Genomic DNA, 24,873 nt, shown 5'->3' on the forward strand with positions numbered 1-24,873 from the left:
TTTTTTTTCTTTCGAAAGTTAATTGTCAACAGTTCTAGCCAATGCTAACTCTTCTTTCACGGCGTTTGGTATGTGATAAGCCAGCGCATGCGTACTAAGCTTTTTCGTGCGGTGTTGATATTTATGTTCGTTTGCGCGAGTGCTTACGACATGAAGCTATTCGTTACAAAATGTGAATTTTCGTAAAATGAAATTAAGAAATTGTTAATCTGCCTTTTGAGAATGCGTATGATAATAGATGAGTTTAATCACTTAAAATTATCGTGCGATTAAGGATTCTAAATGGTAAGTATGTCGTCTAAAATGATAGTGTTTTTCTTTCTGAAGAAGAAAGTTTCAACCAGGCCACTCATCATCACTGTCAGTATCTTTGCCTTGTAAATAAGTAGGCTTCTTAGCTAGCTGGCAAGGCCTAAAAATGATCCGTTATTTCTCCCTTGATAATACTGTTATTCGTCAGAAAGTGAGATGTCTGAGGCCTTACCTACATCAATGTTTAAATTAGTCATTGTGTGATTATTTAGTCTCGCTATTTCACTGAGTCTACCGCAAAAATAACCGGTCCTGCTTAGTGAGTGAGCTAGCTACAGCAGCTAGCCTAGGCTTAGCTAGCTAAGGGCCTCCTCTAGGCCTAAAGTCTGTCAGACAAGACGTGTACAGGCCTGTGGCTTACTTCTTACTGACTAGCCCAGCTAGGTTACGCCCAGTGGCTACAAGACCATATTGATAAATTAGCAACTATATAGGGGTCTTCATAGTTACAGTAAGTTAATTTTAATTCTGAAGAACAATTATTTGTTTAAAAATAAAAATATAATGGGAAATGGATATTGTTTCGATATGCTGTGTAGTTCCATACTTTTGATACTCAAAAACTAGCTCAAATCACTAGGAAAATAAGTGTTCAGGATAAAATTTATGATAATACTTTTATTTTTAAGTGCGTGTCTGTATTATATTTATATGTAATGTATATGTATAAGGTTAATTAAGGACTGAATCTGGGTTTTTTTATATATATATATACTGTAGCTTATTTTGTTGTTTTTTCGTCTTTTAATCTGCAGAGTTTTTTTTATAATTGTTCATTTCACATTACTTCATGTAGGGGACCCCTATGGAAATAATTGTCTTTTCTCTCAAGTTTAGGGTTATCCCCGATTTGTTCTTTTGTGATTTGATCTGTTCAAGTGTATTTGTTTCTGTTGTATTTTTAAAAGAGCATATTAAATAAATTAAATCAAATCAAAATCGTTATTACTGCATAAGTTATATTGTTTAAATACTGTACATTAAGATTATGTCAAAGCCAATCAAAGCTCTGTAAAAATTTTTTTTTTTTTGCTGGACCAAGGTCTAGTTTGCTAAAGTATAACAGATATTGAACATTGGTTTTAATGTATGTTTTTGCTAGCCTACCCCTAAAATACTCAAGTCCCGAACCCAGGACCACCACCTTTTTACAGCCTTGCTAATTTTCGGCACAATCTGTGCTGAATTTGGCACTTACTGTATTTTCCGAAATGCGCTTACAGATTTTCTAGGCCAAATTTTTGCACACAGGATATTCCCCACACAGGCCTTACTTTACAGTCAGGCTGTAGTGCATTAAATAAAGATAGCAATCCAGCGTTGCAAGCAAGTACCACCAATCACCACCTGAGATTTGTGTAAAATCATTGAAATAATAATAATTATGCACAATGCAAAATAATATGTGCTTGATTTTCTTACACTTTTTAATTTAATGTTTAACAGTTTAATTCAGTCTGTTCAGAAAGAAAAATAGGGATGGAGAAATATTTCCAGGTGTAAAAACTTTGCCCAAAAGATATTTTGAAAATAATGATTGATTTTTTCGCAACAAATTTTCCAGAAAATTTGGCCTGACACAATATATAACTACTACTGTACTACACTGTACTTCATCTTTGTGATAATACGTGTGGGTCCTTGCATTCTGGACTTGCATTACAATGGTCCATAACTGCAAGGTAACAGGGCTGTATGGACCTGTACACCGGGATAACCCTTATTTATCTTATAAGATGTACTGGGTTCTTAAAGAAACAGATAGAATGAACAGTGCTTCAGTCCTAAAGAATGAATATGTTGTAAATTTACAAAAAGTTACATACAATTGTACACTTATAACAGATGACCTGTGAGTATTTATTGAGCCTGTGACTGTTAATGCTCTTTACAAAATGTTGATAGACTGTGGTTAATAATACCACATGTAATTTAATTGTAACATGTCTTGTCATTCATCGTTCCATGATATGACCTTTTATTTTAAATTGTGTCTCAGTGATGTTGTAATAATAATAATAATAAGATTTATAAAGCGCACAAATCCACTGCAGTAGTGCTCAAGGCACTACAGGAAGGAACAAAAAATTACCATGAACCTAAAGCTACAAGAAAAGAAACACCACACCATCACCGGTGATGTTATTGGTGTGATTCACACCAAAAATAGACAACAACTCAAAGGTCCTGCATTTAAGTCAGCGACCTTTATCCTCAACCTTAACTTGCACTCAAACTAACATTTATACTTGCTATGCTGTTATTTTCCTCATTTTCAATGTTAAAACAACAATTTTTAACAATTTGGTAATGGTTTCTGCCTGAGAAATGCCCAAAATCATAAACTTCAAAGGCTCTCAAATATTGTTCTTTAAACAGCTGTATGTCTAAACTCCTGTAACTTTATAACAAAATGTTAGATTTTAATGATTTTTTTACCATGTTATAGCTCTCATTTTACTGTTTAACCATTCCAGTGTATTAACAAATTAAAATTGATGTTTGCAACGAGTGAGTGACTGGTTTGGCTTGTCTTTGCTACATTTGTTTACTATATTGATGTGATTTTCATAAATTTTGGTCTATTTCTCTCCACAGGAAACTGATCTAATAGATTCAGGTAGGATACATTTTCTCTTAATTTTTGATTGGCTTCATACTTTTATATAATATACTGCTGATCTAAAATATACCTTCAGACAAGTGGGGGCCATGGGCCCTCCCCCCCCCCCAAAAAAAAAAGAAAAAAGAAACAGTTTCTTCATTTTTTTTTTATTTCTTTTTTTGCTGTCTTTGATATCTTTTTTATAAGGCCCTGTCCAGACTATCAAATTTTACTTGACAAAATCATGTGACATGCCTAAATATGGTCATGATGACATCACATCATGACCATATATAGGCACATCATGACTATATATGGGCATAGAAAAGTTTTCCGTCAAAAAAAATTTGATAGTGTGGACAGTGCTTTACAGTATGATTCCAGAAGCTGGAATATTCAACTCTGTCCACACGGACAAATTTTATGTGAAAAATTCTAGTGTGATGTGCCCATACTGTATATAGGCATGAATATGTTATGTTACACCCAAATATGGGCATTTAACTTTTTTTTTTTATAGTGTGGACAGAGCTACAGTATATTGTTGTACATTTTGTTAATGTGTTTTTTACAGAGTGGGGCTCAGATGATGTTATTTTGGAGCGGGACGGCATGAAAGGAGGCGCAGACCCCCTTCTGAGCCAAGAACCAGCAAGTGTCCTGCCTTCCTACCAAAGTCTTATGGATACTGACTCGGTAAGTTCCTTTTTGGTTTATGCCAGCGCAAAACTACAGTAAATATACAAGAAAAGTTATGTACTGGTTTATAAATGTTTATGCTGTATGTTTGTAAATGTTAAGCTAAAAATGTTTTCCCAAATTTTAGTTGTCCTTAAAAATATTTACCAGTGTCCTGTACCAGTAAATGTAGAATTGATTGATTTATCAGTAGCCTATATTAAGGAAGTCTATAGTAACTGTAAAGTAGTTGGTGATAGTAGAACATCATGAAATTCTCTAGATACTTCTCAAAGTCTACATACACAATACAGATGTCCTGGTGCACACACAGTTTTTGTGATCCCTCCAACCAAGGGTTTAGCCAGAAATAGGCCGTCCAAAATGGAAGCCAGTGGGCGTGTCACTGAGCCGATGGGTGGGTCACGCCCATCTTTGGGAATCCCCACCGTATATTGGTACGAAAACAACGTATATTCAATCAATAATGTTGCTTTTATCAAACGTAAATATGATTTAGCTTTAGTTTAATGTAACATTCGATAGATTTGAAGAATATAAAGAATTTGCTAAAGGTAGACCAGGCCGAGTTAGTCTACAGTGTCTTGGTAAAAGTGGCCGTCCTAAATAATTGTAGGCCATCCAAAAGACGGCCAGACGGCTCGCTGGCTAAGCCTATGCCTCCAACAGTCTGTGCTTTATCAGTAAATGGTATTCAGGTCTCTGCAGGTTGTACAGAGAGAGAACTACATTCTCTGGGGCTTATGCCCATATATACTGTTGATGTGATGTGACATCATCATATACATATTAAGACGTGATATGACATCATCATCCCTATATTTGGATGTGATACAGTTGAGTATGACATCATTATGACCATATTTGGATGTGATATGACATCATCATGCCCATATATGGGCAGTTCACACAAATTTGTCATAAAATCAGAGTGCGCAAAGCTTCAGTGTTACAGGATGAATATGTTATAAATTTATCACATAAAATTGCACACTTATAGATGACCTGTGAGTATTTATTGAGGCCTGTAATTCTCTTTATAAAATGTTGATAACTGACTGTTAATAATGCCGCATGTTATTTTATTGTCACATGTCTTGTCTTTCATCGTTCTTTGAAAAATAACCTTACTTTCGAATTGTGTCACAATGATGTTCAGTATTTTTTTATTATTTTTTTTTTAATGTTAATTTTCAAATTTTTTACAAAAGATTTTCTAAGATTTTTTCTTGTAGCCACCTCAAATTATTTTTTCATATTTTTATGACTGCAAACTTTAATGTTTTGTAATATTTTTATGGTTTTTTTAAATAATTTTAAAAACATTATTTTTGAATTTTGTTTTATTTTTTGACTGATAAAATAATTTTATCAGCTAGAAAGTAGACAAAGGATTTCAAAACATTGAAATCTCAGTGTGTTAGTTAGGTGAAGTTAAATAAATCCAAAAAAAGACTTAATTTCTCATAAAAGTGAACAATGCAGGCCTGTTTGTACATTGTTAATTATCAGTGATATATCTGACAACCCCATTCTAACAGCAAGGTTACATCAATCAGGCATGCCTTTGTGTTAATTGTGCTCAATTTCTTTTTAGGGTCACGACTTCAGCGATGATAAACTCATGAAATCAGGCCGGTTGTACAGTCTCTACTTGCTGAACTCAGAGCAAGAGGATAAAGGAGAAGACACTAAAGTACCAAACGGACAACACCATCTTACCAACACACCCGATGATGATGCTCTCTTCGAAGGAATGCCATTCTACGAAATAAAGGGGAAAGAAATCGGTTAGTATATTGCTTTATCATTTTTTTATCATGTTTTTTATTAAATGATTTTCATATATTTTTAATTTTTATGAAGCTAGGACATCAAACGAGAGCATATCTCTCTACTTTAATTTCAGTTATAGATCATAATTTTAATTATAGTTACTGCAAGAGCTAGTCAACACCTCAAGCCATTTGAGACCATTTCAGTATAAAGTGCATAAATCTAATGACATTACAGTACTTCTGTTTTTAAAAATGCAATTATTATAAATGAAATTTATTTCATTTTTAAAATAAAATTTTAAAAATGAAATAAATTGACTTAATTCTCATTGTAGAATTTACTGAATAATTAACTGCCAACAATAATTGATTGATTGATTGACTTATTGATTATATAAGTGTGAAAAGTCCATTATTTAATCAATTGATACATTTTGTTGTTCTTTTAGGTCCATGTGCCTATTGTAATATGTGGCGTAGCGTGCATTTCATATCATATTGTAGGCGCTACCCATTCTGTAGCGTGTCTTGCACAAAGAAGTTTGCAGTCTGTAAAAAGGAGAAAGGCGAACTGCAGGAGAAATCACCAGAGCATTCACCATATGCTAAAAATCTTCAGGTATAAATTAATTTAGAATGTTAAAATAATTTAGTGGAGTCTGTTTTGTTGGTTGATTCTCATGAAAATTACTAAGTAATAGTTTATTTTTTGTTTGATAATTAAGTTTTAATTCATGTTACGAAAGCAACATGTGCTCTCAAACGTACCTCACATTTTGATCACCATCTTTGAGTACATGATTGTCTGTAGGGGGGGCAAATGTGTATCCTTTTCTACGATGTGTGCATGATGATTTCAGCACTCTCTCGGCCGAATTTCTGAAACGGAGGAGTGAAATCCTTGCCCTCAGAGTGAATTTACCGTGGATTTGTGCCTGGGAAGTCTAATTTAATAGTGTCCAAAATATCTATGACACTGGGAATTATTAAACAAACAAGAATTATTTGATACAGAAATCATAGTGCCCAGGTAAATGAGGACAATAACGTGAACGTTACAATTTGGTTAAAATTTGATTTCTTTTTGCCTTAGGTGCCAACACTGTTTCCTCAGCACCGACCCAAACCACTGTTTCCGGCCCATGAATGCGAGACTAAAGTTGTACCGGTGGTAAACCAGAATGGGTTACACACATTCAGTTGGACTAATTATCTTGAATCTGAAGGAGTTGAGGCTGCCCCCATCAAGTGCTTTCATCATGTAAGAATGTACTTTGTTAAACAGTGGAACGCCATACTTTGGTTTGGGTGCTAGCTTGGCTTTTTTTGACTTTTCAGTGGTTAACAAGTGTCGAGCGCAGAGAGACCTCATTTAACTGCGCTATATAAATCCATCTATTATTATTATTATTATTATTATTATTATTATTATTATTATTATTATTATTATTATTAATTATATTTAATTATCTGAGTGACTCAATATTTCAACTTGAAATAAATGTTCTTAAGAGGAACAAGCATAACTATGTTGAAACATAGTTTTAAAAACTGGTCTTACAATAAGAAGTGAAAATTACTTACTTAAAAATAATAACTATATTTACAATTAAAAAAAGAAGAGAGAACATATGGTGAACAAAGGACTTAAGGTTGTTGATTGTTTATAGACAGGTGGCTCTATATATATATTAGTTAGAGTATTTTATTGTAATCACTATAACAACAAATTCCTTTCTCACAAAATTCTGTGTAGGCACCAATGTTCAAGGAATGGAAGTCCTCCATGCTGAGTGCCCTCATTGAGGTCAACAATCGCGATGGAGGTGATGATAAAGATTATTTCTGGATTGCCAGGATTGTCCGTGTTGCTGGTAGGTTCCTTAATTGTGACTTTATTATCTTATTGAATACATAGATTTGTTTTCATCTGTGAATTCATACAATTTCTAGGCTATAATGTATCCTTCAGTTTACTATTTTCTTATTAGTGCCCTCAAAATTTTACAATAATTGCATCTTATATCATTATGTGATTATTATTATTATCATTATGTTAGTAATATTAATATTTTTATTATTGTTGTTATTATCATCATTCATAGATTATATTTTTTCATAATCATAAATACCAATTGTTAGACTATTTTTTCATTGCTAGGATTGTCCATGCTGTGATTCTAGTAGGTTTCCTTATTGTGACCTAATTACCTTATTGAATACATAGATTTTTATTCCCTGTATGAATGATACATCCATCATCATGCTAATTATTGTTGCCGTAACTACAGTCATCATCATCGTACTCTTATTCTTTGTGAACTTTATCTTTTCGTCCTCAAGGGTATTGTAAGAGATTCAATTCTGCTGAACTTTGCATAAAATTATTAATTTTTATCCTGTGATTTTGTTATTGCTTAGTTACATTTCTATCTCACTTTTGCTACTTATAGCCTTCTCTGCTATCTTTATTTCAGGCCCAAACCTTCAGAAAATTTCTAGACTATAATAGTTCATTCAGGTTACTATTTTCCAAAGTGCTGTCAAAATTTTACAATAATTACTTATTATTTTGTATTATAATTTTTATATTATCATTTATTGTTGTCATCATAAATAATATCATTGTTAGAATTATCATCATCATCCTTATGAATATTATTATTATTATTACATTATTATTGTTAATTATTATGATGATTATTATTATTATTACTAAAGTATTATTGTCATCATTTAAAATATTATTGTTAATTATCATCACCAGTATCAATATCATCATCAATATTATATCATTATTATTATTATTTAATTGTTGTTATTTAATTGTTATTTTTATTATTATTACAGGTTATAAGGCTTTGCTTCGGTTTGAAGGGTATGGCATTGACAGTTCACATGACTTCTGGGTTCATCTCTGTAAAATTGAATGCTACCCAATCAATGGAGCCGAGAAGGCTGGCAAGAAACTCAAGCCTCCTAAAGGTAGGCTTCATTAATACAGTATACCCTCATTCAACAATAACATTTTATTTTTATTTTCTCCTCCATCTGATTGTTTTGACAAAACCATTTGCTAAAAAAGAAAACTGTCGTTCCAATGCGAGGCTGTTTTTGTAACTGGTTTAGCGACCCCGCCGCCCGCCAATAATGATGATTTCAAATCAAACTAAAATTTTATTTTTGATTAATTAGCACACCTGCCGCCACGAAAAATTGAAATTTCAGACAAAATTTAAAAGTTCTTAATTTTTATTACGCTACATTGAAATCTAAAATAAGATATGTATATTTCTTCCTTATTATGTAAATTTAAAGCATTTAACCATCCCATTACTGCACTGTTTACATTCAACAATAAAATTTTATTATTATTTTCTCCTCTTTCTGGATGTTTTTGGCAAAACCATTTGCGAAATAAAAACACAAAATTTTATTTATATTTTTTTTCCGCCCTCTGATGATCTTTCAAAAATAAGTTCTCAAAACATGGCGGCGTCTGCTAATTGTCCGTGGCTGACTCTGCGGAGCGGATCCTCATTTAAAGAAGATATGTGCAATGTTTTGAGAGACCAACTTTGGTATTGCATTGGTAAAAATGACATGTTCTCTAATTGAGACATTAGTAATCTGGTTTAATTTTTAATTTTTCTTGTTTGCATGTTTTACCTTTTTCTGATTTCTTTTGTGAGTCCATTTTAAATACTCCCAAATACACCCCCACTTCTCAATTGCTTATTTTTTTTAGACCTGATGGAGAAGATTGGCTCAAACTGGTTGGAATTTGTAAACAAAGTAGCTCATCAGGGTGCACCCACAATACAGATTTCAAAAGAACTAGTAAGACTTCTAAAATTTTTCATAATATATAATTGAATCTATGTAAATAAGCCTATGCCCATATATGGGCAAATAAAAGATATTACTATATGAAAAAAAAGCTTATAGTCTGGATACTTATTTACATTTTATTTATTATTTTTCACAGATTAAGGAAGAGTTGAAAAGTCCGTTTGAGTTGAATATGCGATTGGAGGCTGTATACAAAAGACTTATCTCTAGCACATGTACAGCCTCTATCAAAACCATAGTATCGAACAGACTACAAGTGCAATACGAGAATATTGATGATCCCAATCGAGACTTCTGGTTTAATTCTTCTTCACCATTAATCCACCCAATTGGCTGGTCCAGGAGTGTTGGTCATCCACTTATCGACACATCTGGTAAGCTAGATATTTTTTTTAATTTTCTTTTTAATTATATTTTCTTTTATTTTATTCCTTTCAGCACAGTAAAATACAACAAACAAACAACAAAACTGAATTGCAAGTAAACAAAGAATGAGGAGGGCCGAGGCAAGGCAAAAGGGATACAAAAACTACTGTCACTGGATATGGGGTTCCCCTCCAACTCCAATTTCAATAATAAAATAATTTACTTTTGTTTAAATATGTTGTTAGCTTATAACTGAAAATCAAAGTGAAAAATTTGTTATTGATGTTTTATGTTCTTTTATGTGAATACTGGTTTCGGGTGCAGTGTTTTAGGGGGCCAACTGTGGTAGTGAATTAGTAGTGTGCCTTTCCTTTATGCTATTGGAAATTTTAAAATAAAAAAGAAAAAGAAAAAAATTGATCCCCCAGAATGCATTGGAGGTTATTTTCGGGTGTCTAGAAAACAAAACTTTTGCGAAGCATTCCCCTGGACCCTTCCTTTCGGCCCCCTGTTGTGGACATCTCTTGATACACCCCTGATTTCTGTTACTAATTGAATTGCAAGAGTAGGGTATCATTCAAATAAATGAATTTTATTAAATAAATTAATTCATTATTATTGTGTTTACAGCCCTGTTTTATAAGTCAACTCTTGTGTCTTTGTCATCAAAAATTTTAATTTAGCTACTACGCCTTAATCATTATTGCCTTTTTAATACATTCATTAATTTGGCTGTCTCTGTTGGCTAATTTGTTTCTTAAGAAGGTCACTGATGTTATATCCTCATTTATGAAGTTCACCATAGTTCATAGAAACGAGTCAAGCTGATTAATTATCTGAATTTTTGTTTGTATCATTTAGCTTACAAGACAGAAGCCCTTGATAGAGGAAGGATTCTCATTGACGCACCACCTCATTTATTTAAAGATGTAAGGCTGCATTCTGAGATTCTCTTTATTCATTTGTACTTATACAATTATAATTGTACTTGTAGTATGTTTTATACCCATTTATAACACACCTAAATATATCTCAGTCATTTGATTGGTTGATTTCGTACCACGTGACATTATTTTCTCCATTTCATCCCTCATCATGAAAATTTTGTTCCACCGTGCATTTTTTTCACACCCATATTATCCATTGCATGTTGCCTATGGATACGAAATGACTTCAACCTAATACAATCTTTTGATTGGTTAGAAAGACGCAGGACTGACTTTCTCCAGAAGGTTAAATCCTTGAAACGACATCACGTCATCTATATCCATAAGCCTACTTCTTGCTGAACTTGTCTTAGTGGTGTGCATAGCAATTTATCGGAGATTTTGTTTACTCAGGAAGTTGTTATGGTTTACTGAAAAAAAAAAAAAATTGTTATGGTTTACTGAAAAGAAACAAAATTTTACTTTTTTCCACTGCGGTCGCTCTTGTTTATGACAACATTGAAACCTAAATTTTACGTGAACCGAGTTGTGCACAATGACATTAAATCTTGTATTATTTTTGTAATTTTTTAGTATCTATAATTATTGATGTTAATGGTTTTTGGTTATTTTTAGCTTCCTTTGGTTGGAGAAAACCACACTTTCCACAACGGTATGAAACTTGAAGCTGTCGATCCACTCAAACTCGGGAACATCTGCGTAGCAACAATCATGTACGTTCTGGGTGATGGCTACCTGATGGTGCAGATTGATACGATGCCCGACCAGCCAAGAAACGAGCCTTTCTGCTACCACAGTAGCTCATCATCAATACTGCCTGTTGGTTTCTGTGATTACCATAAGATTGAGCTCGTCCCACCCATAGGTAGGGAATTGTTTTGTCTATTTTATACAATACTCTGTCCACATTAGGCAAGATTTCTGTATACCTTGTTTAGCGAACCTGCTGCTTGTCACAAAAGTTTTTCTTTATTTTTATTACACCCGCCACTGCCTTGAAATCGCCAAAAATAAGATCCCCGTCAGTCAAGCTGAAAAATAAAAAATAGGGAGAAAAAATTGAGTTATAGAGATGAAAGACGAAAAAGGGAGTGCACCCATGAGTTCAGTGGCGATCAGCAGTGGGCGAAAGGAGAGCTCGATTATTTACCACTTATTTACACCAACCACGGTGGGGCTGAGGTGGGCATGGCATGGACTTCTAATGGTGCCCCCCCCCCCACCTCTCAGAAAATCTCTGGATTCACCCCTGGGAATTCACTTACTATTGCCAAAGTTATGAGTTAAAGTGTTTCAGATTTTCTGTACTAAAATATACAATAGTGCCACATACTTCATTATTTTTTCTATACATTGTTCCTTGAAGGTTATACTGATATTTTTGATTGGGATGATTACCTGAGAAGAACCAATTCACTTGCAGCCCCTGTAGAGCTTTTTGAACAGGTAAAATCATTTTTGTACACCTGGTCATTTCCTACCTGTTTGGTTTATTTTGTTAACATGTCGATTGTTTATTTGTATGAATATTTTTTTAAGCTAAGAATAACTTTGTTATATACTGACTACATAGATTGCAGGCATTTTATTGGCTAAAAGCCAAACAAGAGTTCCAACCATGCCCCCAGCTGGTCAATAGTCTTTTTGTTTTTCCCTCGCGCAATTTGCTTGTACGTCGCGGTGTGGAAAATTATGCTTAGCCTATTGATGAGGGCATGCTTCTACTAATTTAATCAAATGTGACTTTATTTGATAACCTGGAAGCAGGCAGTCACTTTCAGGTTGGCCGGAGCACTTCCCTTTCTAAAATTTTAAAAAGATACAATGAATAAATATATAATTGATCGCCCAAAACGCCTCTACGAAACCAAAATTTTGCGAATCATTCCCCCGGACCCTGTAGGGTGTTGTTGTCTCAATTGGTTTAGCTGGCTGAGCTAAGCTGCTCTCTCTTACAATAAATATTCTGTTTTTCTTTGTAGGATGTCACAAACCCTGGATGGAAGCCAGGTCACAAGGTAGAAGCTGTAGATTTGATTGAATCTTCCTTTATCTGTGTGGGCACTATAACTAAGATTGCGGGCCCGCTTATCCAAGTTCATTTTGATGGCTGGGACTCATCGTATGATCAGTGGGTTGATATGCACAGCCAGGATGTGTACCCTGTAGGTTGGTGTGAGCTGACAGATTATCCATTACAGCCACCAAAAACTTCAGGTATATAAACTTATATACTCAATAAACATAAACTATATAATTTTATATACTTTATAATACATTCATATATTATATATTTTCAAGATTATTTAGCAAATTTGGGTTTTTTTTTTCAAATTTATAGAAAAAATGGAATATTCTCCACCAGTCCCTGTGCTTCCACCATCAGCAGCAAAGAAAAGAAAATCAGCAACAACTGTTCCAAAGAGTAAGTTCACCCCACCTGTTGCTGATAAATAATAAATTCAGTATTTTGTTAATTATTCATATTATTAATTTAAGTTATTTATCTTGTGACAATATGTAAATAATTTTAATTAATATCTGTGAATATTTTTTATTGCTTTATTAACAGAAAAAAAACTGAATGAAAATAATTTAAATAAGCAGAAGAAAGTAGTACCTGTGGACATTGGTAAAGCAGAAGCTATTTATAGATTTTCTGATGATGATGATTTGTGTGTACCAATATCTACTACAATATCGCACCTGGAAAAGAAAAAACCTTTGGAGAAGAAGATAACTGATGACAAGAAGTCCTCCACTGATAAGAAATCATTGACAAGCAAGAAGCCATCTGAAAAGAAAAAAGTGGACAAGGTTGATAAAAAGCTAGACAAGGATAAATTTAAGAAGAAGAAAAACCTAAAGTTGAAGATTTGTATGGATAATGCAACTGAAAAGACCAAAAATAACTTGAAAATGATGCCTCCAGATGTACTGGAAATTTTGTCAAAACTCAAGAAGGAACCAAGTGCCCATACACCAGTACAGATAGATGAAATGGTGAGGGCTCAGGTTCGTAGCAGTATATTTGGAAATTCATCCTCTCCAGTCATCCCACTTACATCTGCGTTACCTGCTAATTCAATTGTACCTGCTTTACCTGCTAATTCAAGTGTACCTCGTTTAGATCAACCAGTACCAAGCAGTTTAGCACCAGTGCAGCCATCTTTTTCGATGGCGCAACTGAAACAACATCCAAACCCAGGACATCTGTCACATCCTCCTAAAACATCAGTCAAAATGGAAGTAGTGTCGCAATCTTCCATCTCACCTGTACCAAGTATAAAGTTGACCCCGACCGTTGATAACATCCCCCATCTGGATTTAAATAGCACATCTCAAGGAGCACTGCTGCAGCAAATAGCATTGTCAAACAAATCAAAGACGAAACCAAAGCAACGTATTCGAAATGGCTCTGGACACGGACCTAAGAAGAGCAATTCTAAAGCTAAAGGGAAAAAAACAAACTCTTTACCCAACTCACCAACTTCAAAAACAAGTCATTTAGCAACCCTGCTGAATTTACCTGGACAAATTGATCTAACAAAGCTAGAGCCGCATATTTACAATGGATTTTTGGAGCCTAGATCAAAATTTAGATCTAAAAATGACTCTTTATCTCTGTCTGATGAAAGTAGAGAAAGATCTAGACACTCTGATTTAGTGCAGGCATTTGCTCAGAATAATCTTGCTGTTTCACCATTACTACACAAACAGAATGATGTCACTTCGCCTCCTAACCAAGCATCAGTGCTAACTCAAAGCATCTCACACTCCGTCCATTTACACAGTGTTGGAATACATTCAAGTAGTATCGCGTTTAGCAATGCAGGTCCGATTCAGGAGAACGGCATCATAGCTGATCAAGAGAAGAGACAGCAGCAAAGTGTTCCAATGACACCTCCGCTTCCATCACCAGTCCAGAACAGTTTACGGCCTGAGTTGCCACCCTTTGCCAGTCTTACCCAGCATTGGAGAGGTTCTTCTGAGCCTATGGCTGTGTGGGCTACATCCCCTGTTTCCAAAACTATGTCTTCAAGTTGCAAAGCTGTTGGGGATCCAATGACCCCAGCACCTAGCCCTACATCTACCCCTAGTCTTCATGTTTCACTGAGTCCAACACAGTATTCCAACGCTCCAATCAGCTTCCCAGCCCAGCCACACCCGAGTAGCCCCTACATGCTAGTGCCGATACCGGCCAGTCAGGATGGTAAACCTTTTGCGATGAAAACCATCAACATGACGCAAAAACATCTACAGATGATAGAACAGCAGAAGCTACAGTCCCTTAAGAATCTCGTAACTTCTCCAAATGCCAGCCCTCAGCACTCGTTCCACAGCAGTGTACCGATTGGACACAGTCTCATGAATGTACCTTCAGAGAATGTACAAATGATGCCAGTTCCCAGGCTCATGACTACCAACATGAAGGGGTCCTCAGGGAGTTTTTCACCTTCCAACTATCCTGTTCAGTATGCAAGACTAGCTCATAACTCGACAGCAGGTGGGCCTAGCACACCGTTACATGCTCAGCCACAGCAGCTGGAGAGAAGGGAAGAAGTTAGAGACAAGTCTGTAAGAAGCCCCAACTTTGATCCCTGGAAGTGGAGTGTGCCAGCAGTTGTTCAGTTCCTCATTGACGCTGGTGAAGGTTCCTGCGCTGATACCTTTCGTAGACAGGTTAGTTTTTCTCTCTGTTGTAATGTAAAGTATTTAAAATCACAATGTATACATTACACCCCTCAATTTGCCAATTTGGCTCTTCCCCTTCTATGAAGTGCGCATGTGTAATTATGCGCAGAACTAACATAAGTCATTTCTGCATGCCCATAAAACCTTGAAAATTCAGCTTATTTTCCAATGATTTCATATACTGCCTAATATTGATATTCTTAGTATTTAATAAATAATATTTTTTGTTTAAAAATTGTGGTTATAATGATTTTTATTTTATCATGATTTTTCGGTGGACAACCTAAACGCTAATTTGGGTACTTGTGTAATAAAATTTAAATTAAACATAATTAAACATAAACAGAGTATTATACTTTTTGTTATGTATTTTTTCTCAGAAAATCGATGGCCTCAAATTTATGTCATTAACCAAAGATCAGATAGCGAAACTGACGGGAATGAAAGTGGCGCCCTCTCTCAAGATCTACCATCAGATTGAGTTGTTGCGCTCTCACTATCCGTCACCATCGACGTGAGGTAACGCTAATTATTTAACGTTTCCCACGATGATGAATGTTTATTTTAACGTTGCAAAGGCTATTCTGTGTGTCATATTTGTATTATCATTATGTGTGTTGATAAAGGTAAGTTTGCTATAGAATATTTGATAAGAAAATTTATTTAATAATATGCAAGAAATTTCTATGTATTATATATTGTAGATAGTTATTATTAATGGTGATTCATCAGATTTAATCAAGATTTGCTAATTAATTTCTTTTTAATGGAATCTGTATTCATTGATATTTCAAAGTATGGATTTCTTTTCAACTATCTAAAATATTCTGTAAAGAATAGAATAGAATAGAAAGAAATTATTAAAATTTAAGATAAAGTTATTAGACCCTTGAATCTGTTCGTCAACTAGTTCAATCATGTCGTGTGTCGATGATTTGCGAAAAAGGCATCTTCTTATTTCTTAAGCCGGGCCCTCACTGTTCCCGACGGTCATCGGCCAACACGATTCTATGAAGAACGTGACGACGCGCACACAGACGATTCGTTTGAGTTTGATTCATCGTGCGATGGCTGTACGACCTTTGTGCGACACAGTGATTGCCGGCTTTAGACACACGCCCATTGTTAAACCACTTACGCAGCTCAAATCTACTGCAATAGAAATAACAATAGTAATTTTTTTTTTTATGTGGAATTGTTTTGTTATTTGTTGCAAGATATGCTGCTTATTATCAGATAAATAACTGTAATAAAGATTTAATCAGATATTATCTATTATTAGAGATAAACTGTGTCAATGTAGTAAGCTGGAATATAATCATAGAACCGATATATAATTCAGTATTTGATTTCTTACTTCATTCATTGCGAAATGACAACATTTTCACAGCAGTTAAAACAGACAAATTTTCTGTTCCTATACGTTTGTACCAGTTGCATATCTAGGGGTGCTTGATGGGGGTGGGGGCCTAAAGGTGAAGTGTTGAGCTCTGCTCAATAATTAGGTAACGGATACTAGCACACAAATTAAGATGAATTTTAACTTCTTGAGCGTGATTTTGAGATGGCAACTGGGAGGCGAGTATATATTAGGGTGTTGTGCGCCTTTCCGCTCAACCCCCTAGATAAGCCATTTATTTGTACTGATTCTTAAAGAACTGCCTTGTGATCATTTTTTAGGGATTTTTGTACTAAAATCGCTACTCTTCAAATCATTGAAAACTAATTTGGTTGAATCTCTGCATCATTGGAAGGTGGTAACTCAGTTTGTCTTTTTAAATGCTGGAGCAGTCTAATGATATATTTGAATTTTTTTAGGTATCATTATCGTCGTCTTTATATATTGTGCTTTATCTTAGCATACTTGCACATGTAAACAATCCAGTGCTCATATGAATTTAGCATTAACTTGAGAAAATTATTATTGCTGTAGTAGTTTCATAGGATTTGACAAACATGATAGGAACTTAACCAAATTTGTATGAACTTAGTCTTTGGTGCATACCGTGTAGAATGCAATAGTGCTTTTTGATATTATTAGCGAGATTTGTTTAACTATATGTGAGGTGTCATTACAAAATGAGTCGTACTCCAGGTCAGAAGATATGTATGATGATATCATGTTTTAACAAAAGAGGGTTTTCAGGGTTGATAGTTTAATACTTATACCCAAAAAAATTTGCCAACATTCTGAGTTGACTTTAATACCTTGAAAAAGATTGGGCATATTGTTTAAGGCTGGTTTTGTGATGACATCTCGTATACTTTACTAGCATATTGAAGTAGAAGCCAAATTTGTTTTAGTGAATCAGGTTTTTATATAATACATATATTATACAATTCTTGTTTTTACACCAAATGAAAAATATATCACAGATGGGGTACAAGTCAAAAAAGGGGTTTTTTTTATTCTTTATACTATGTTATCTCTTCTGTAAATTGTCACCTTACTTGATCATAATCATGATGGCCGCACTGCAAGGTGACATTATTTATTGCAATTTTGGATAATATTTGATTCAGATTAAGGATTATGGGGTTGACTTACAGAGTATACTAAAATTAATGATGGTGAAGTATCATGCTGGGATTAAATGTATTTTCTAGTTTTAAATAAGGGAGTGGTTATTGAGATTAGATCTTGATGTCAAAGGTCAGGCAGAAAGCCTTAACAAATTTCACAGCAAATCACGGGATAAATATATATAGATGTTCACATTTTCAGTGGTACAGATAAATATTGCTTGAAATCAAGTATAATACAATTAATTACAATTATATGTAAATGAATCTGTATGATAATGAGATATAAAGACGGGATATTTTTTAAAACTCAAAATAACTAATTCAAAATATTATTATTTTGGATTTATTTGCAGTATCTTGCCTCTCCCATCCATACATTCGTTTGTCTCTACCTGCTAATATTAGCAATGTTTGCACCATAACATCAGTTATTAATTATATTAAATTAAATAGCAAGAATTGCTTGAAAATATAAGCAATGTCTATATTTGCATGAGCTCTAAATTGGACATTGATATTAACACCTTAAATCAAAAGACCTTGCCACATCACAAATTTAAACCATTACATACACCTATCCCTTTCCTGTACATAACTGCATAGGGATGGGTTTTATGTGTGTTTATATATTATATTCATACACATAGCAGTGTTTTTTTTTATGTGTTATTGTGTATGTGTGTTACTTTTCAGTACTTTACTCATTTGTCATGAATGAAAATAATTAGAACATGTAGTGTTTGTATTAAAATTTGACAGCAAATGTTTTATACAAAACTTTGTCCATATATCAAATTTTCTTTGACAACGTTGTATGCCCGTATATAGTCATGATGTTCCTATATATGGTAATGATGTGATGTCATCATTACCATATTTAGGAATGTCACATGTTTTTGTCAAATAAAATTTGATAGTCTGGACAGGGCTTTAGAAGAAGCTGTATTGTGTTACTATTTGATTTGTTTAGTATTAATGTTAAACCCTGTTCACACTATATGCAACATGCCTTAATATGATCTTGATGACATCACATCATGACCATATTGCTGTAGGCATATCATGAATATATATGGTTTGGACAGAGCTTAAATCTATGGTCAGTATATACTTGAAGGCGGTGAAATATGTGCATGTAGTCCAGTCTTTCAGAGACAAACTAGACATTTAATTACAAAGAATTAGAAAGAAAGGATACATTGATTGTGAAATTTTCCCTTAAATTCACTTGGTTTCCTAAAGAATTTGACTAAGTTTGATTTTATTGAGAAGTTAAAACCTTGGCAGACCAAGTTAGTGTAAATAAGTTATGTGCATATGAGAGAAGATATTTAAGGAATGCTTTAATTGAGAAACACATGCAATAAGAGAAAGTAGCACAATGCATAACAGTACAAAGCTGAGAGATTTATAGATTTTTTTTTATTGTACAATTAATTTTAAGAGTCCAATGGGATTTAATAATTTGCCAAAAACCTCAAATGATTTAGGATTGGTCTATGCATGTTTCTGCAAGATCCTTCAATATAAATTGCAGTGGGTTTTTCTAAAAAGTAGAACTCCAAGAGGCCTGACTCCCAGGGTTTATGTTGGAATTCTTAAAGTACTACCACTAAATAGAGGGCGTCCTTTAAAAGAATGTAAAGGTGGTAGTACTTTTATTAAGGACTACCACCAGGATAGGAAGCTGGCTGGTTTAAGCCATCTAACTTGAATTAGCCTTATGTGCGGTATTGTTATGCTAATGAGCCCGATAAGAACAATCTGCACATGCTCAGAAAAACAAAAAACTATTCTTGCTTTTGTACTGTTTCATTGTATGCATACAAAATCAGGGCAGTCAGACTTCAAATCAAGTCAAATCTGTACTCTTTGGTTTTTCAAGATTAAATTGAAAAGTAGATGAATTTATATCCATGTGTCAGCTATTTTCTGATACATGTGATTTTTTTTTTAAGAAAACATGAATAAAATTTTGATTCGCCTTGGTAAAAAAAGAAAACAATATCATTAAAGTGATTTTAGGTATTAAATTATTAAATGCAAATACTGTTGTACTGTTGTTGAATGCATTATTGTAAAACATTGTTATTTTTTTAAAGTTTTCAGATTTTATAAGTGTATATTATTAATGTGTTGGTTTTTTAACGCTGAATTTAATATTGTCCTTTTTCTGTTACCTCATAGCATACTTGATCGAATCTTAAAGTGGTGTGACTTTTATTTGGCCTTTAATTGAAGTACTGTATTTAATTTAATCTTGTATCCTGGAATCAATGTTGTTGTCTTTTTAAAAGTTTTGTCTGAGACTTTTTAGTACAAACAGACAGAAAATATTTAGTACCGGTATTGGTGACAATAATTTTGATATGTGCTCCTTTATATAAAATCTTCTAATGGGATGTATTACGTTGAAGTTAAGTATTGTGAGGGTGAATGTATAAGATATTTTGCACAGCCTTGTAATATTCAATGGTTTCGGTCTTCCAGAAAAAGATCTTAAATAATGTTTCCCTTCCCTGGTAGAAGAAGGGAATAATCACTAGGCCTATACCATTCAATACGATAACAATTATTAAAATATGTTGGTGATTTATTTCATAATTGTTGACGTCGTTCTTTCGTCAAATGGGAATTTAATAGCCGTAAAGTCGGACAATAGGGAGATTTCGCAAGCTTACGAAAATTATAACGAATACGGATACGTCATCAAGTTTTTAGTAAAGCCATCCCCTGCAGGAGCATGATGTTATCTCACAACGTAGGCTATCCATGTGTTACTACATTTATCAACGATCATGTTCAGCTCGTATATGTACTGTCAATAATGTTTTAGACACAAATGATGGTAATAAAAATGACTTATTCAATTCATATTCGTTATCGTTTTTGTAAGGTTGCGAAATGTACCTAAATGTACAGGTTGTTTGCTGCTGCCTGCTCAAGTTCAAACATCAAATGTTGGTGTTTGCTGCCCTCATATGTTTAACATTCATTAAATCGTGACCTGTACTGTGCAGTAATTCTTTAATATTGACAACCGTCTTTTTGGGAACACCCTTTTGTAAGTTTTACAAAGTTATTCAGATGTAATATTTTTGGACAAGTATCTGGACCTGAACTAGAATAAATTTGAAATTTCAGTAAAAAATGATTATAAATATTACATTGTTTAAGAATGTTTTCAAGTTCATAAAAGTTGTCAAATTTGTATTTGGATATGTGAACAGAATTATGATGACGTAATAATTTTTTTGTATAAATTTGGTAATGCCTTTTTTTTACTATTGATATCCTGAGCATTATGTATATAATCAGTCTAACAGGTTCATTAAAAATAATTTTTATTTATAAATTATAAAAATTCATATCATGTATTTCAAAGGTCATTAACATGCATGACCTTGTCAAAGGTAATTAACATGCATGACCTGTCAAAGGTTAATGCCACTTTTCTGTAAGGCAAAGTTCATAGTCCCAATGTGTCATATCACATGTCATTTTGGTGTTCAAAAACTAAACAAATTTTACACACATTGTTTGACCGTGTTATTATGGCCGTATTTTACAATGTACAAATTGATTGACTTTTTTTTTCAATTCTTGACCACACTACATTACATACTGATACAGTGAAATTTGTATTTTGAATTTGTTCCAGAACGAATCATTGTTTATATAGGTCTTTTTCACTATCACTAAGTGTATACAAAATGATAGGCCTATCTACCAACAGGTGTTCACAGAATGATAGAGTGTGGTGTTTAAAAATGCTTGACCATAACCACTGGTACATGGAATTTAAATCGAGAATTAGCTTGTCCTTAATTTTTTCTCACTTTTTTTTTGGGAAAGGGGGGTCTTCCTGGACCCACCACTGTTACCATTAACATCATGGAAGACCATGTAATATATAAGCAATCATTGTGTATTCATTCTTATTAGTAAAGACTTTATTTTTCTCCAGCTCAATGGTATTTGATCAATGGCACAACAATAGGAATTAATTGTGTCAAAGTTTTTAGTTTTCAAAGTGAATTTAATTTTCAGAATATTTTGTTGAAAGTATATGGATTATGTGAACAGTGTACATAAAACAATCAACTTTATGTTTTATATTTCTTTTTACATTAAAATGTTGTGTACAAAAATGGAAATTAAACACTTGCTCGGTTCAAATCCTATCATATTCTGTTCTCTTCTTTTTTTTTTAAGTCGTCACCTCAGTTTTTCTTTTAACAAATGCCCGATATATTCCTCCAATCCGGTTCGCTATTTGTCTGTTAATTCTCCACTTGAATAGAATATTATCTTTTGTGGATGATGGATGCACATACGTATTCACGAAGCTGTGTTTCATCAAAGAGTATAAATATATTTTAATGGATTAAAAGATGCATCATCAGTAATGTACAGAAAATACACTGATACTAGATATACAATACAGTGGTGTATGCAGGAATTCAAAACTGAGTGGGGCCCGAAGAAGGGACTTTCACAGGCGCAGGATCTACGCCACCTCAGCCCCCAGCATGGTTGGGCCTGATAACAAGGACATTTAACATTTATGATTTTGGGATCACTCATGGACGGAAATGGCACTCTCGCACCTAAATTAATTTACAATTTCCTTTTCTCTTATTTTTTTTTTTTTTTTTAGAATAAAAAAAAAATGAGTGGTGGGGGCTGGTGGGCTCGGCCCCGTTGAATTCGCCACTGCAATAGCCAATATTTCCATGTCCGTTTAAAAATGGTTTGTAAAATCACGATAAAAAATATATCGGAATAGTACAACTAAATTTCTCAGTTTTCCAGAACATCTCTTAAATGTATGTTTGTATTATAAGTTTCCAGATACGCATTGAAATACGGTGTTTATATTGATATTAAATACCTTCTGTTCAACTTATAAAAGATAACTTGTTCCTTCTTCATAGTTCGACTTGAAAGCCAACAGATTATATTTCTTGTTGATACAGCTGGGTTTATTAATATTCTCTCACATCTATCCCTGATAACATTTTAATTATACCATAAGGTACCACACAGATATACAATAAAGTTATGCTATAATTGTTTATAACTGGTATACCATAAAACATAAGCAGTGAAGCAGTAAGGGAGAGCCATCTCTAAGGCTCTATCTTGTCATTTTTGGATAACTAAGTTAAACGGTAAACATGTGGAAATATTTCATGATATTTTGTGTTGTAATTTCTTCTGTTTTTGCCTCCTCCTATAGAAGATACGACGAGTAAGTATTTCTGCTGCCAGAATTTGGCCTATAAATTGGTAGGCCTATACTAAAATTAATTATTCTATTATAAGTAGCTCATACAGAGCTTAATAACCATTCCGTCATAAAATATATACTGTATATTGTAGTCATGTTACATCATGTTTGAACAAATTCGGAGACAAAATGGAATAAAATGTAAAGGAAAACTGAATCCGAAATACCGTTATGTTTGGCCTACGAAATGGCGAACAATTATTCTCAAAACAAAGTTGAAAGATTAGTCACACGTCATTGTCTGAGTTAATTTCTTCATGGTACAGAATTGCTGCAAACAAGAGAGAAAAATAGTCTCCCTTTGTTGCTTTCTTTTGAATAGTTTCCAAATGGCGAATAAAATGCAACAACGAATATGACATAAAATGGATCAAAATGTAAAGGAAAACTGAATCCGAAATACCTTTATGTTTGGCCTACGAAATGGCGAACAATTATTCTGAAAACAAAGTTGAAAGAATAGTCACAAGTCATTGTCTTGATTTTTTTTTTTTTTTTTTTTTTTTTTTTTAAATATTTTCTTCATGGTACAGAATTGCTGCAACAGGAGAGACAAATATTTTCACTTTGTTGCTTTCTTTTGCATAGTTTCCAAGTATGGCGAATAAAATGCAACAACGAATATGACGTAAAATGGATCGACGAAGTATCATCACATTTTGGAGATTTGGTAAGGACGTGTGTGTTGCTTATCTTTAGGGCATATCAATCCCCTATGAGCAGGGTTGAGCAAAAAATAGTTCGAAAGGTCCGAGTGAATGTTTGTTTTAAAACTGCTGGGCCACACGTAAACGCAGCGTAACAATAATGGAAATTTGACGTTTCGATTACAAGTTCTTTCTTAGACTTCGTGCAGTTTTATTTTTAATTCATTATTATTCCTTCTTGGACTTCAATTTTGTCGGTATTTGTTATTTTGAAATTATAAATATTTTCTGTTTTAGATTGACAGCTGGTCTGCCAATCATGGCCACCAGACCGTGGACCTCATGATCTCACCATCATTTACTGGTGACTTCCCGCATCTTCTCAGAAACCGTGGCCTAGAATTTAGCATTGTAATAGAGGACGTACAAGAGTTAATTGAAATGACGATGCCCAAAGGTCCGAGACCGGCGGTTGCTTCAGGTGTCTTTGATTATACTATTTACCATACGTATGACGAGGTAAGCCTAAGAGGAAACAAATAATTGTTCATAATTAAGCTATAGTGTAAACTTACAATTATTTTAAATATTACTCGAAAAATATTAAATATTGAATTATTAAATATTGAAATATTAAATATTGAAAAAAATATTAAATATTGAATAAAACATTTTAAAATATTGTTTAAATAAAATTGATAATCTGTATAATTATTATATCATCAATAATGTAAGCATATTTGAATTGGACCTACTACGATAAAAATGAACGCATCATGTTAAAACGTATCTACTATTTTCTACTTGTGAATAACTCTCCAAAGCTGTAAGTCGTAGTGTCTTGTGGTTTTCTTATTTTCCAACAGATCCAGCAATGGGTGTCCGACTTTGCAAGTCAGAACGCCGAAAACGTTGAACATTTTTATATGACAACCTCTTATGAGGGACGGCCTATTAATGGGATGCGGGTATGCATGTTTTAGTATGATATTTTCACATCTTTAGGCTTAACAAGCAATTAATCAAAAAAGCGCGTCAAAATACGCGCTGTTGTCGTTAAGGACTTTTTGTGTGGTAAAGAATACAAAATTGCTTGACAACCAATACGCGCTCGTTTTGACGCGCTACTGTGATTTCACGAACTAACACAATC

At 33.7% G+C, this 24,873-nt stretch overlaps 2 protein-coding genes across 2 annotated transcripts in view; both read left to right on the top strand.

Annotated features, from left to right (window-relative positions):
* The first annotated feature begins 114 nt into the window (after window positions 1–114).
* LOC117108118 lies at window positions 115–21,964 on the top strand. Its single transcript, XM_033250062.1, has 17 exons — window positions 115–285; window positions 2,911–2,932; window positions 3,492–3,613; window positions 5,214–5,406; window positions 5,844–6,013; window positions 6,488–6,655; window positions 7,151–7,268; window positions 8,245–8,379; window positions 9,143–9,234; window positions 9,383–9,620; window positions 10,474–10,541; window positions 11,175–11,424; window positions 11,926–12,005; window positions 12,542–12,776; window positions 12,901–12,984; window positions 13,132–15,242; window positions 15,635–21,964. Exons 1-17 carry the CDS (start codon window positions 283–285, stop codon window positions 15,770–15,772), a joined length of 4,227 nt encoding a protein of 1,408 aa, XP_033105953.1. The 5' UTR covers window positions 115–282; the 3' UTR covers window positions 15,773–21,964.
* Window positions 21,965–22,853: 889 nt separating this feature from the next.
* Window positions 22,854–24,873, top strand: part of LOC117108123 (carboxypeptidase B-like) — a 5,902-nt gene continuing 3,882 nt past the window's right edge. The window contains exons 1-4 of the mRNA XM_033250071.1: window positions 22,854–23,034; window positions 23,662–23,743; window positions 24,018–24,239; window positions 24,587–24,688. Coding sequence (XP_033105962.1) covers window positions 22,961–23,034; window positions 23,662–23,743; window positions 24,018–24,239; window positions 24,587–24,688 — 480 coding nt within the window. The 5' untranslated portion in view covers window positions 22,854–22,960. The remainder of the gene's footprint in view (window positions 23,035–23,661; window positions 23,744–24,017; window positions 24,240–24,586; window positions 24,689–24,873) is intronic.

Source organism: Anneissia japonica, unplaced genomic scaffold, assembly GCF_011630105.1.
Source record: "Anneissia japonica isolate Jap-2015-1 unplaced genomic scaffold, ASM1163010v1 scaffold288284_len1145801_cov181, whole genome shotgun sequence".
Lineage (NCBI taxonomy): Eukaryota > Metazoa > Echinodermata > Crinoidea > Comatulida > Comatulidae > Anneissia > Anneissia japonica.

What these genes read in the sequence shown, in the direction of transcription:
- LOC117108118 (XM_033250062.1), top strand. An exon ending in CAGGATTGTCCGTGTTGCTG is followed by an intron (nt 7,269 to 8,244) that starts GTAGGTTCCTTA and finishes TTATTATTACAG; the next exon opens with GTTATAAGGCTTTGCTTCGG. An exon ending in TCCACTTATCGACACATCTG is followed by an intron (nt 9,621 to 10,473) that starts GTAAGCTAGATA and finishes TGTATCATTTAG; the next exon opens with CTTACAAGACAGAAGCCCTT.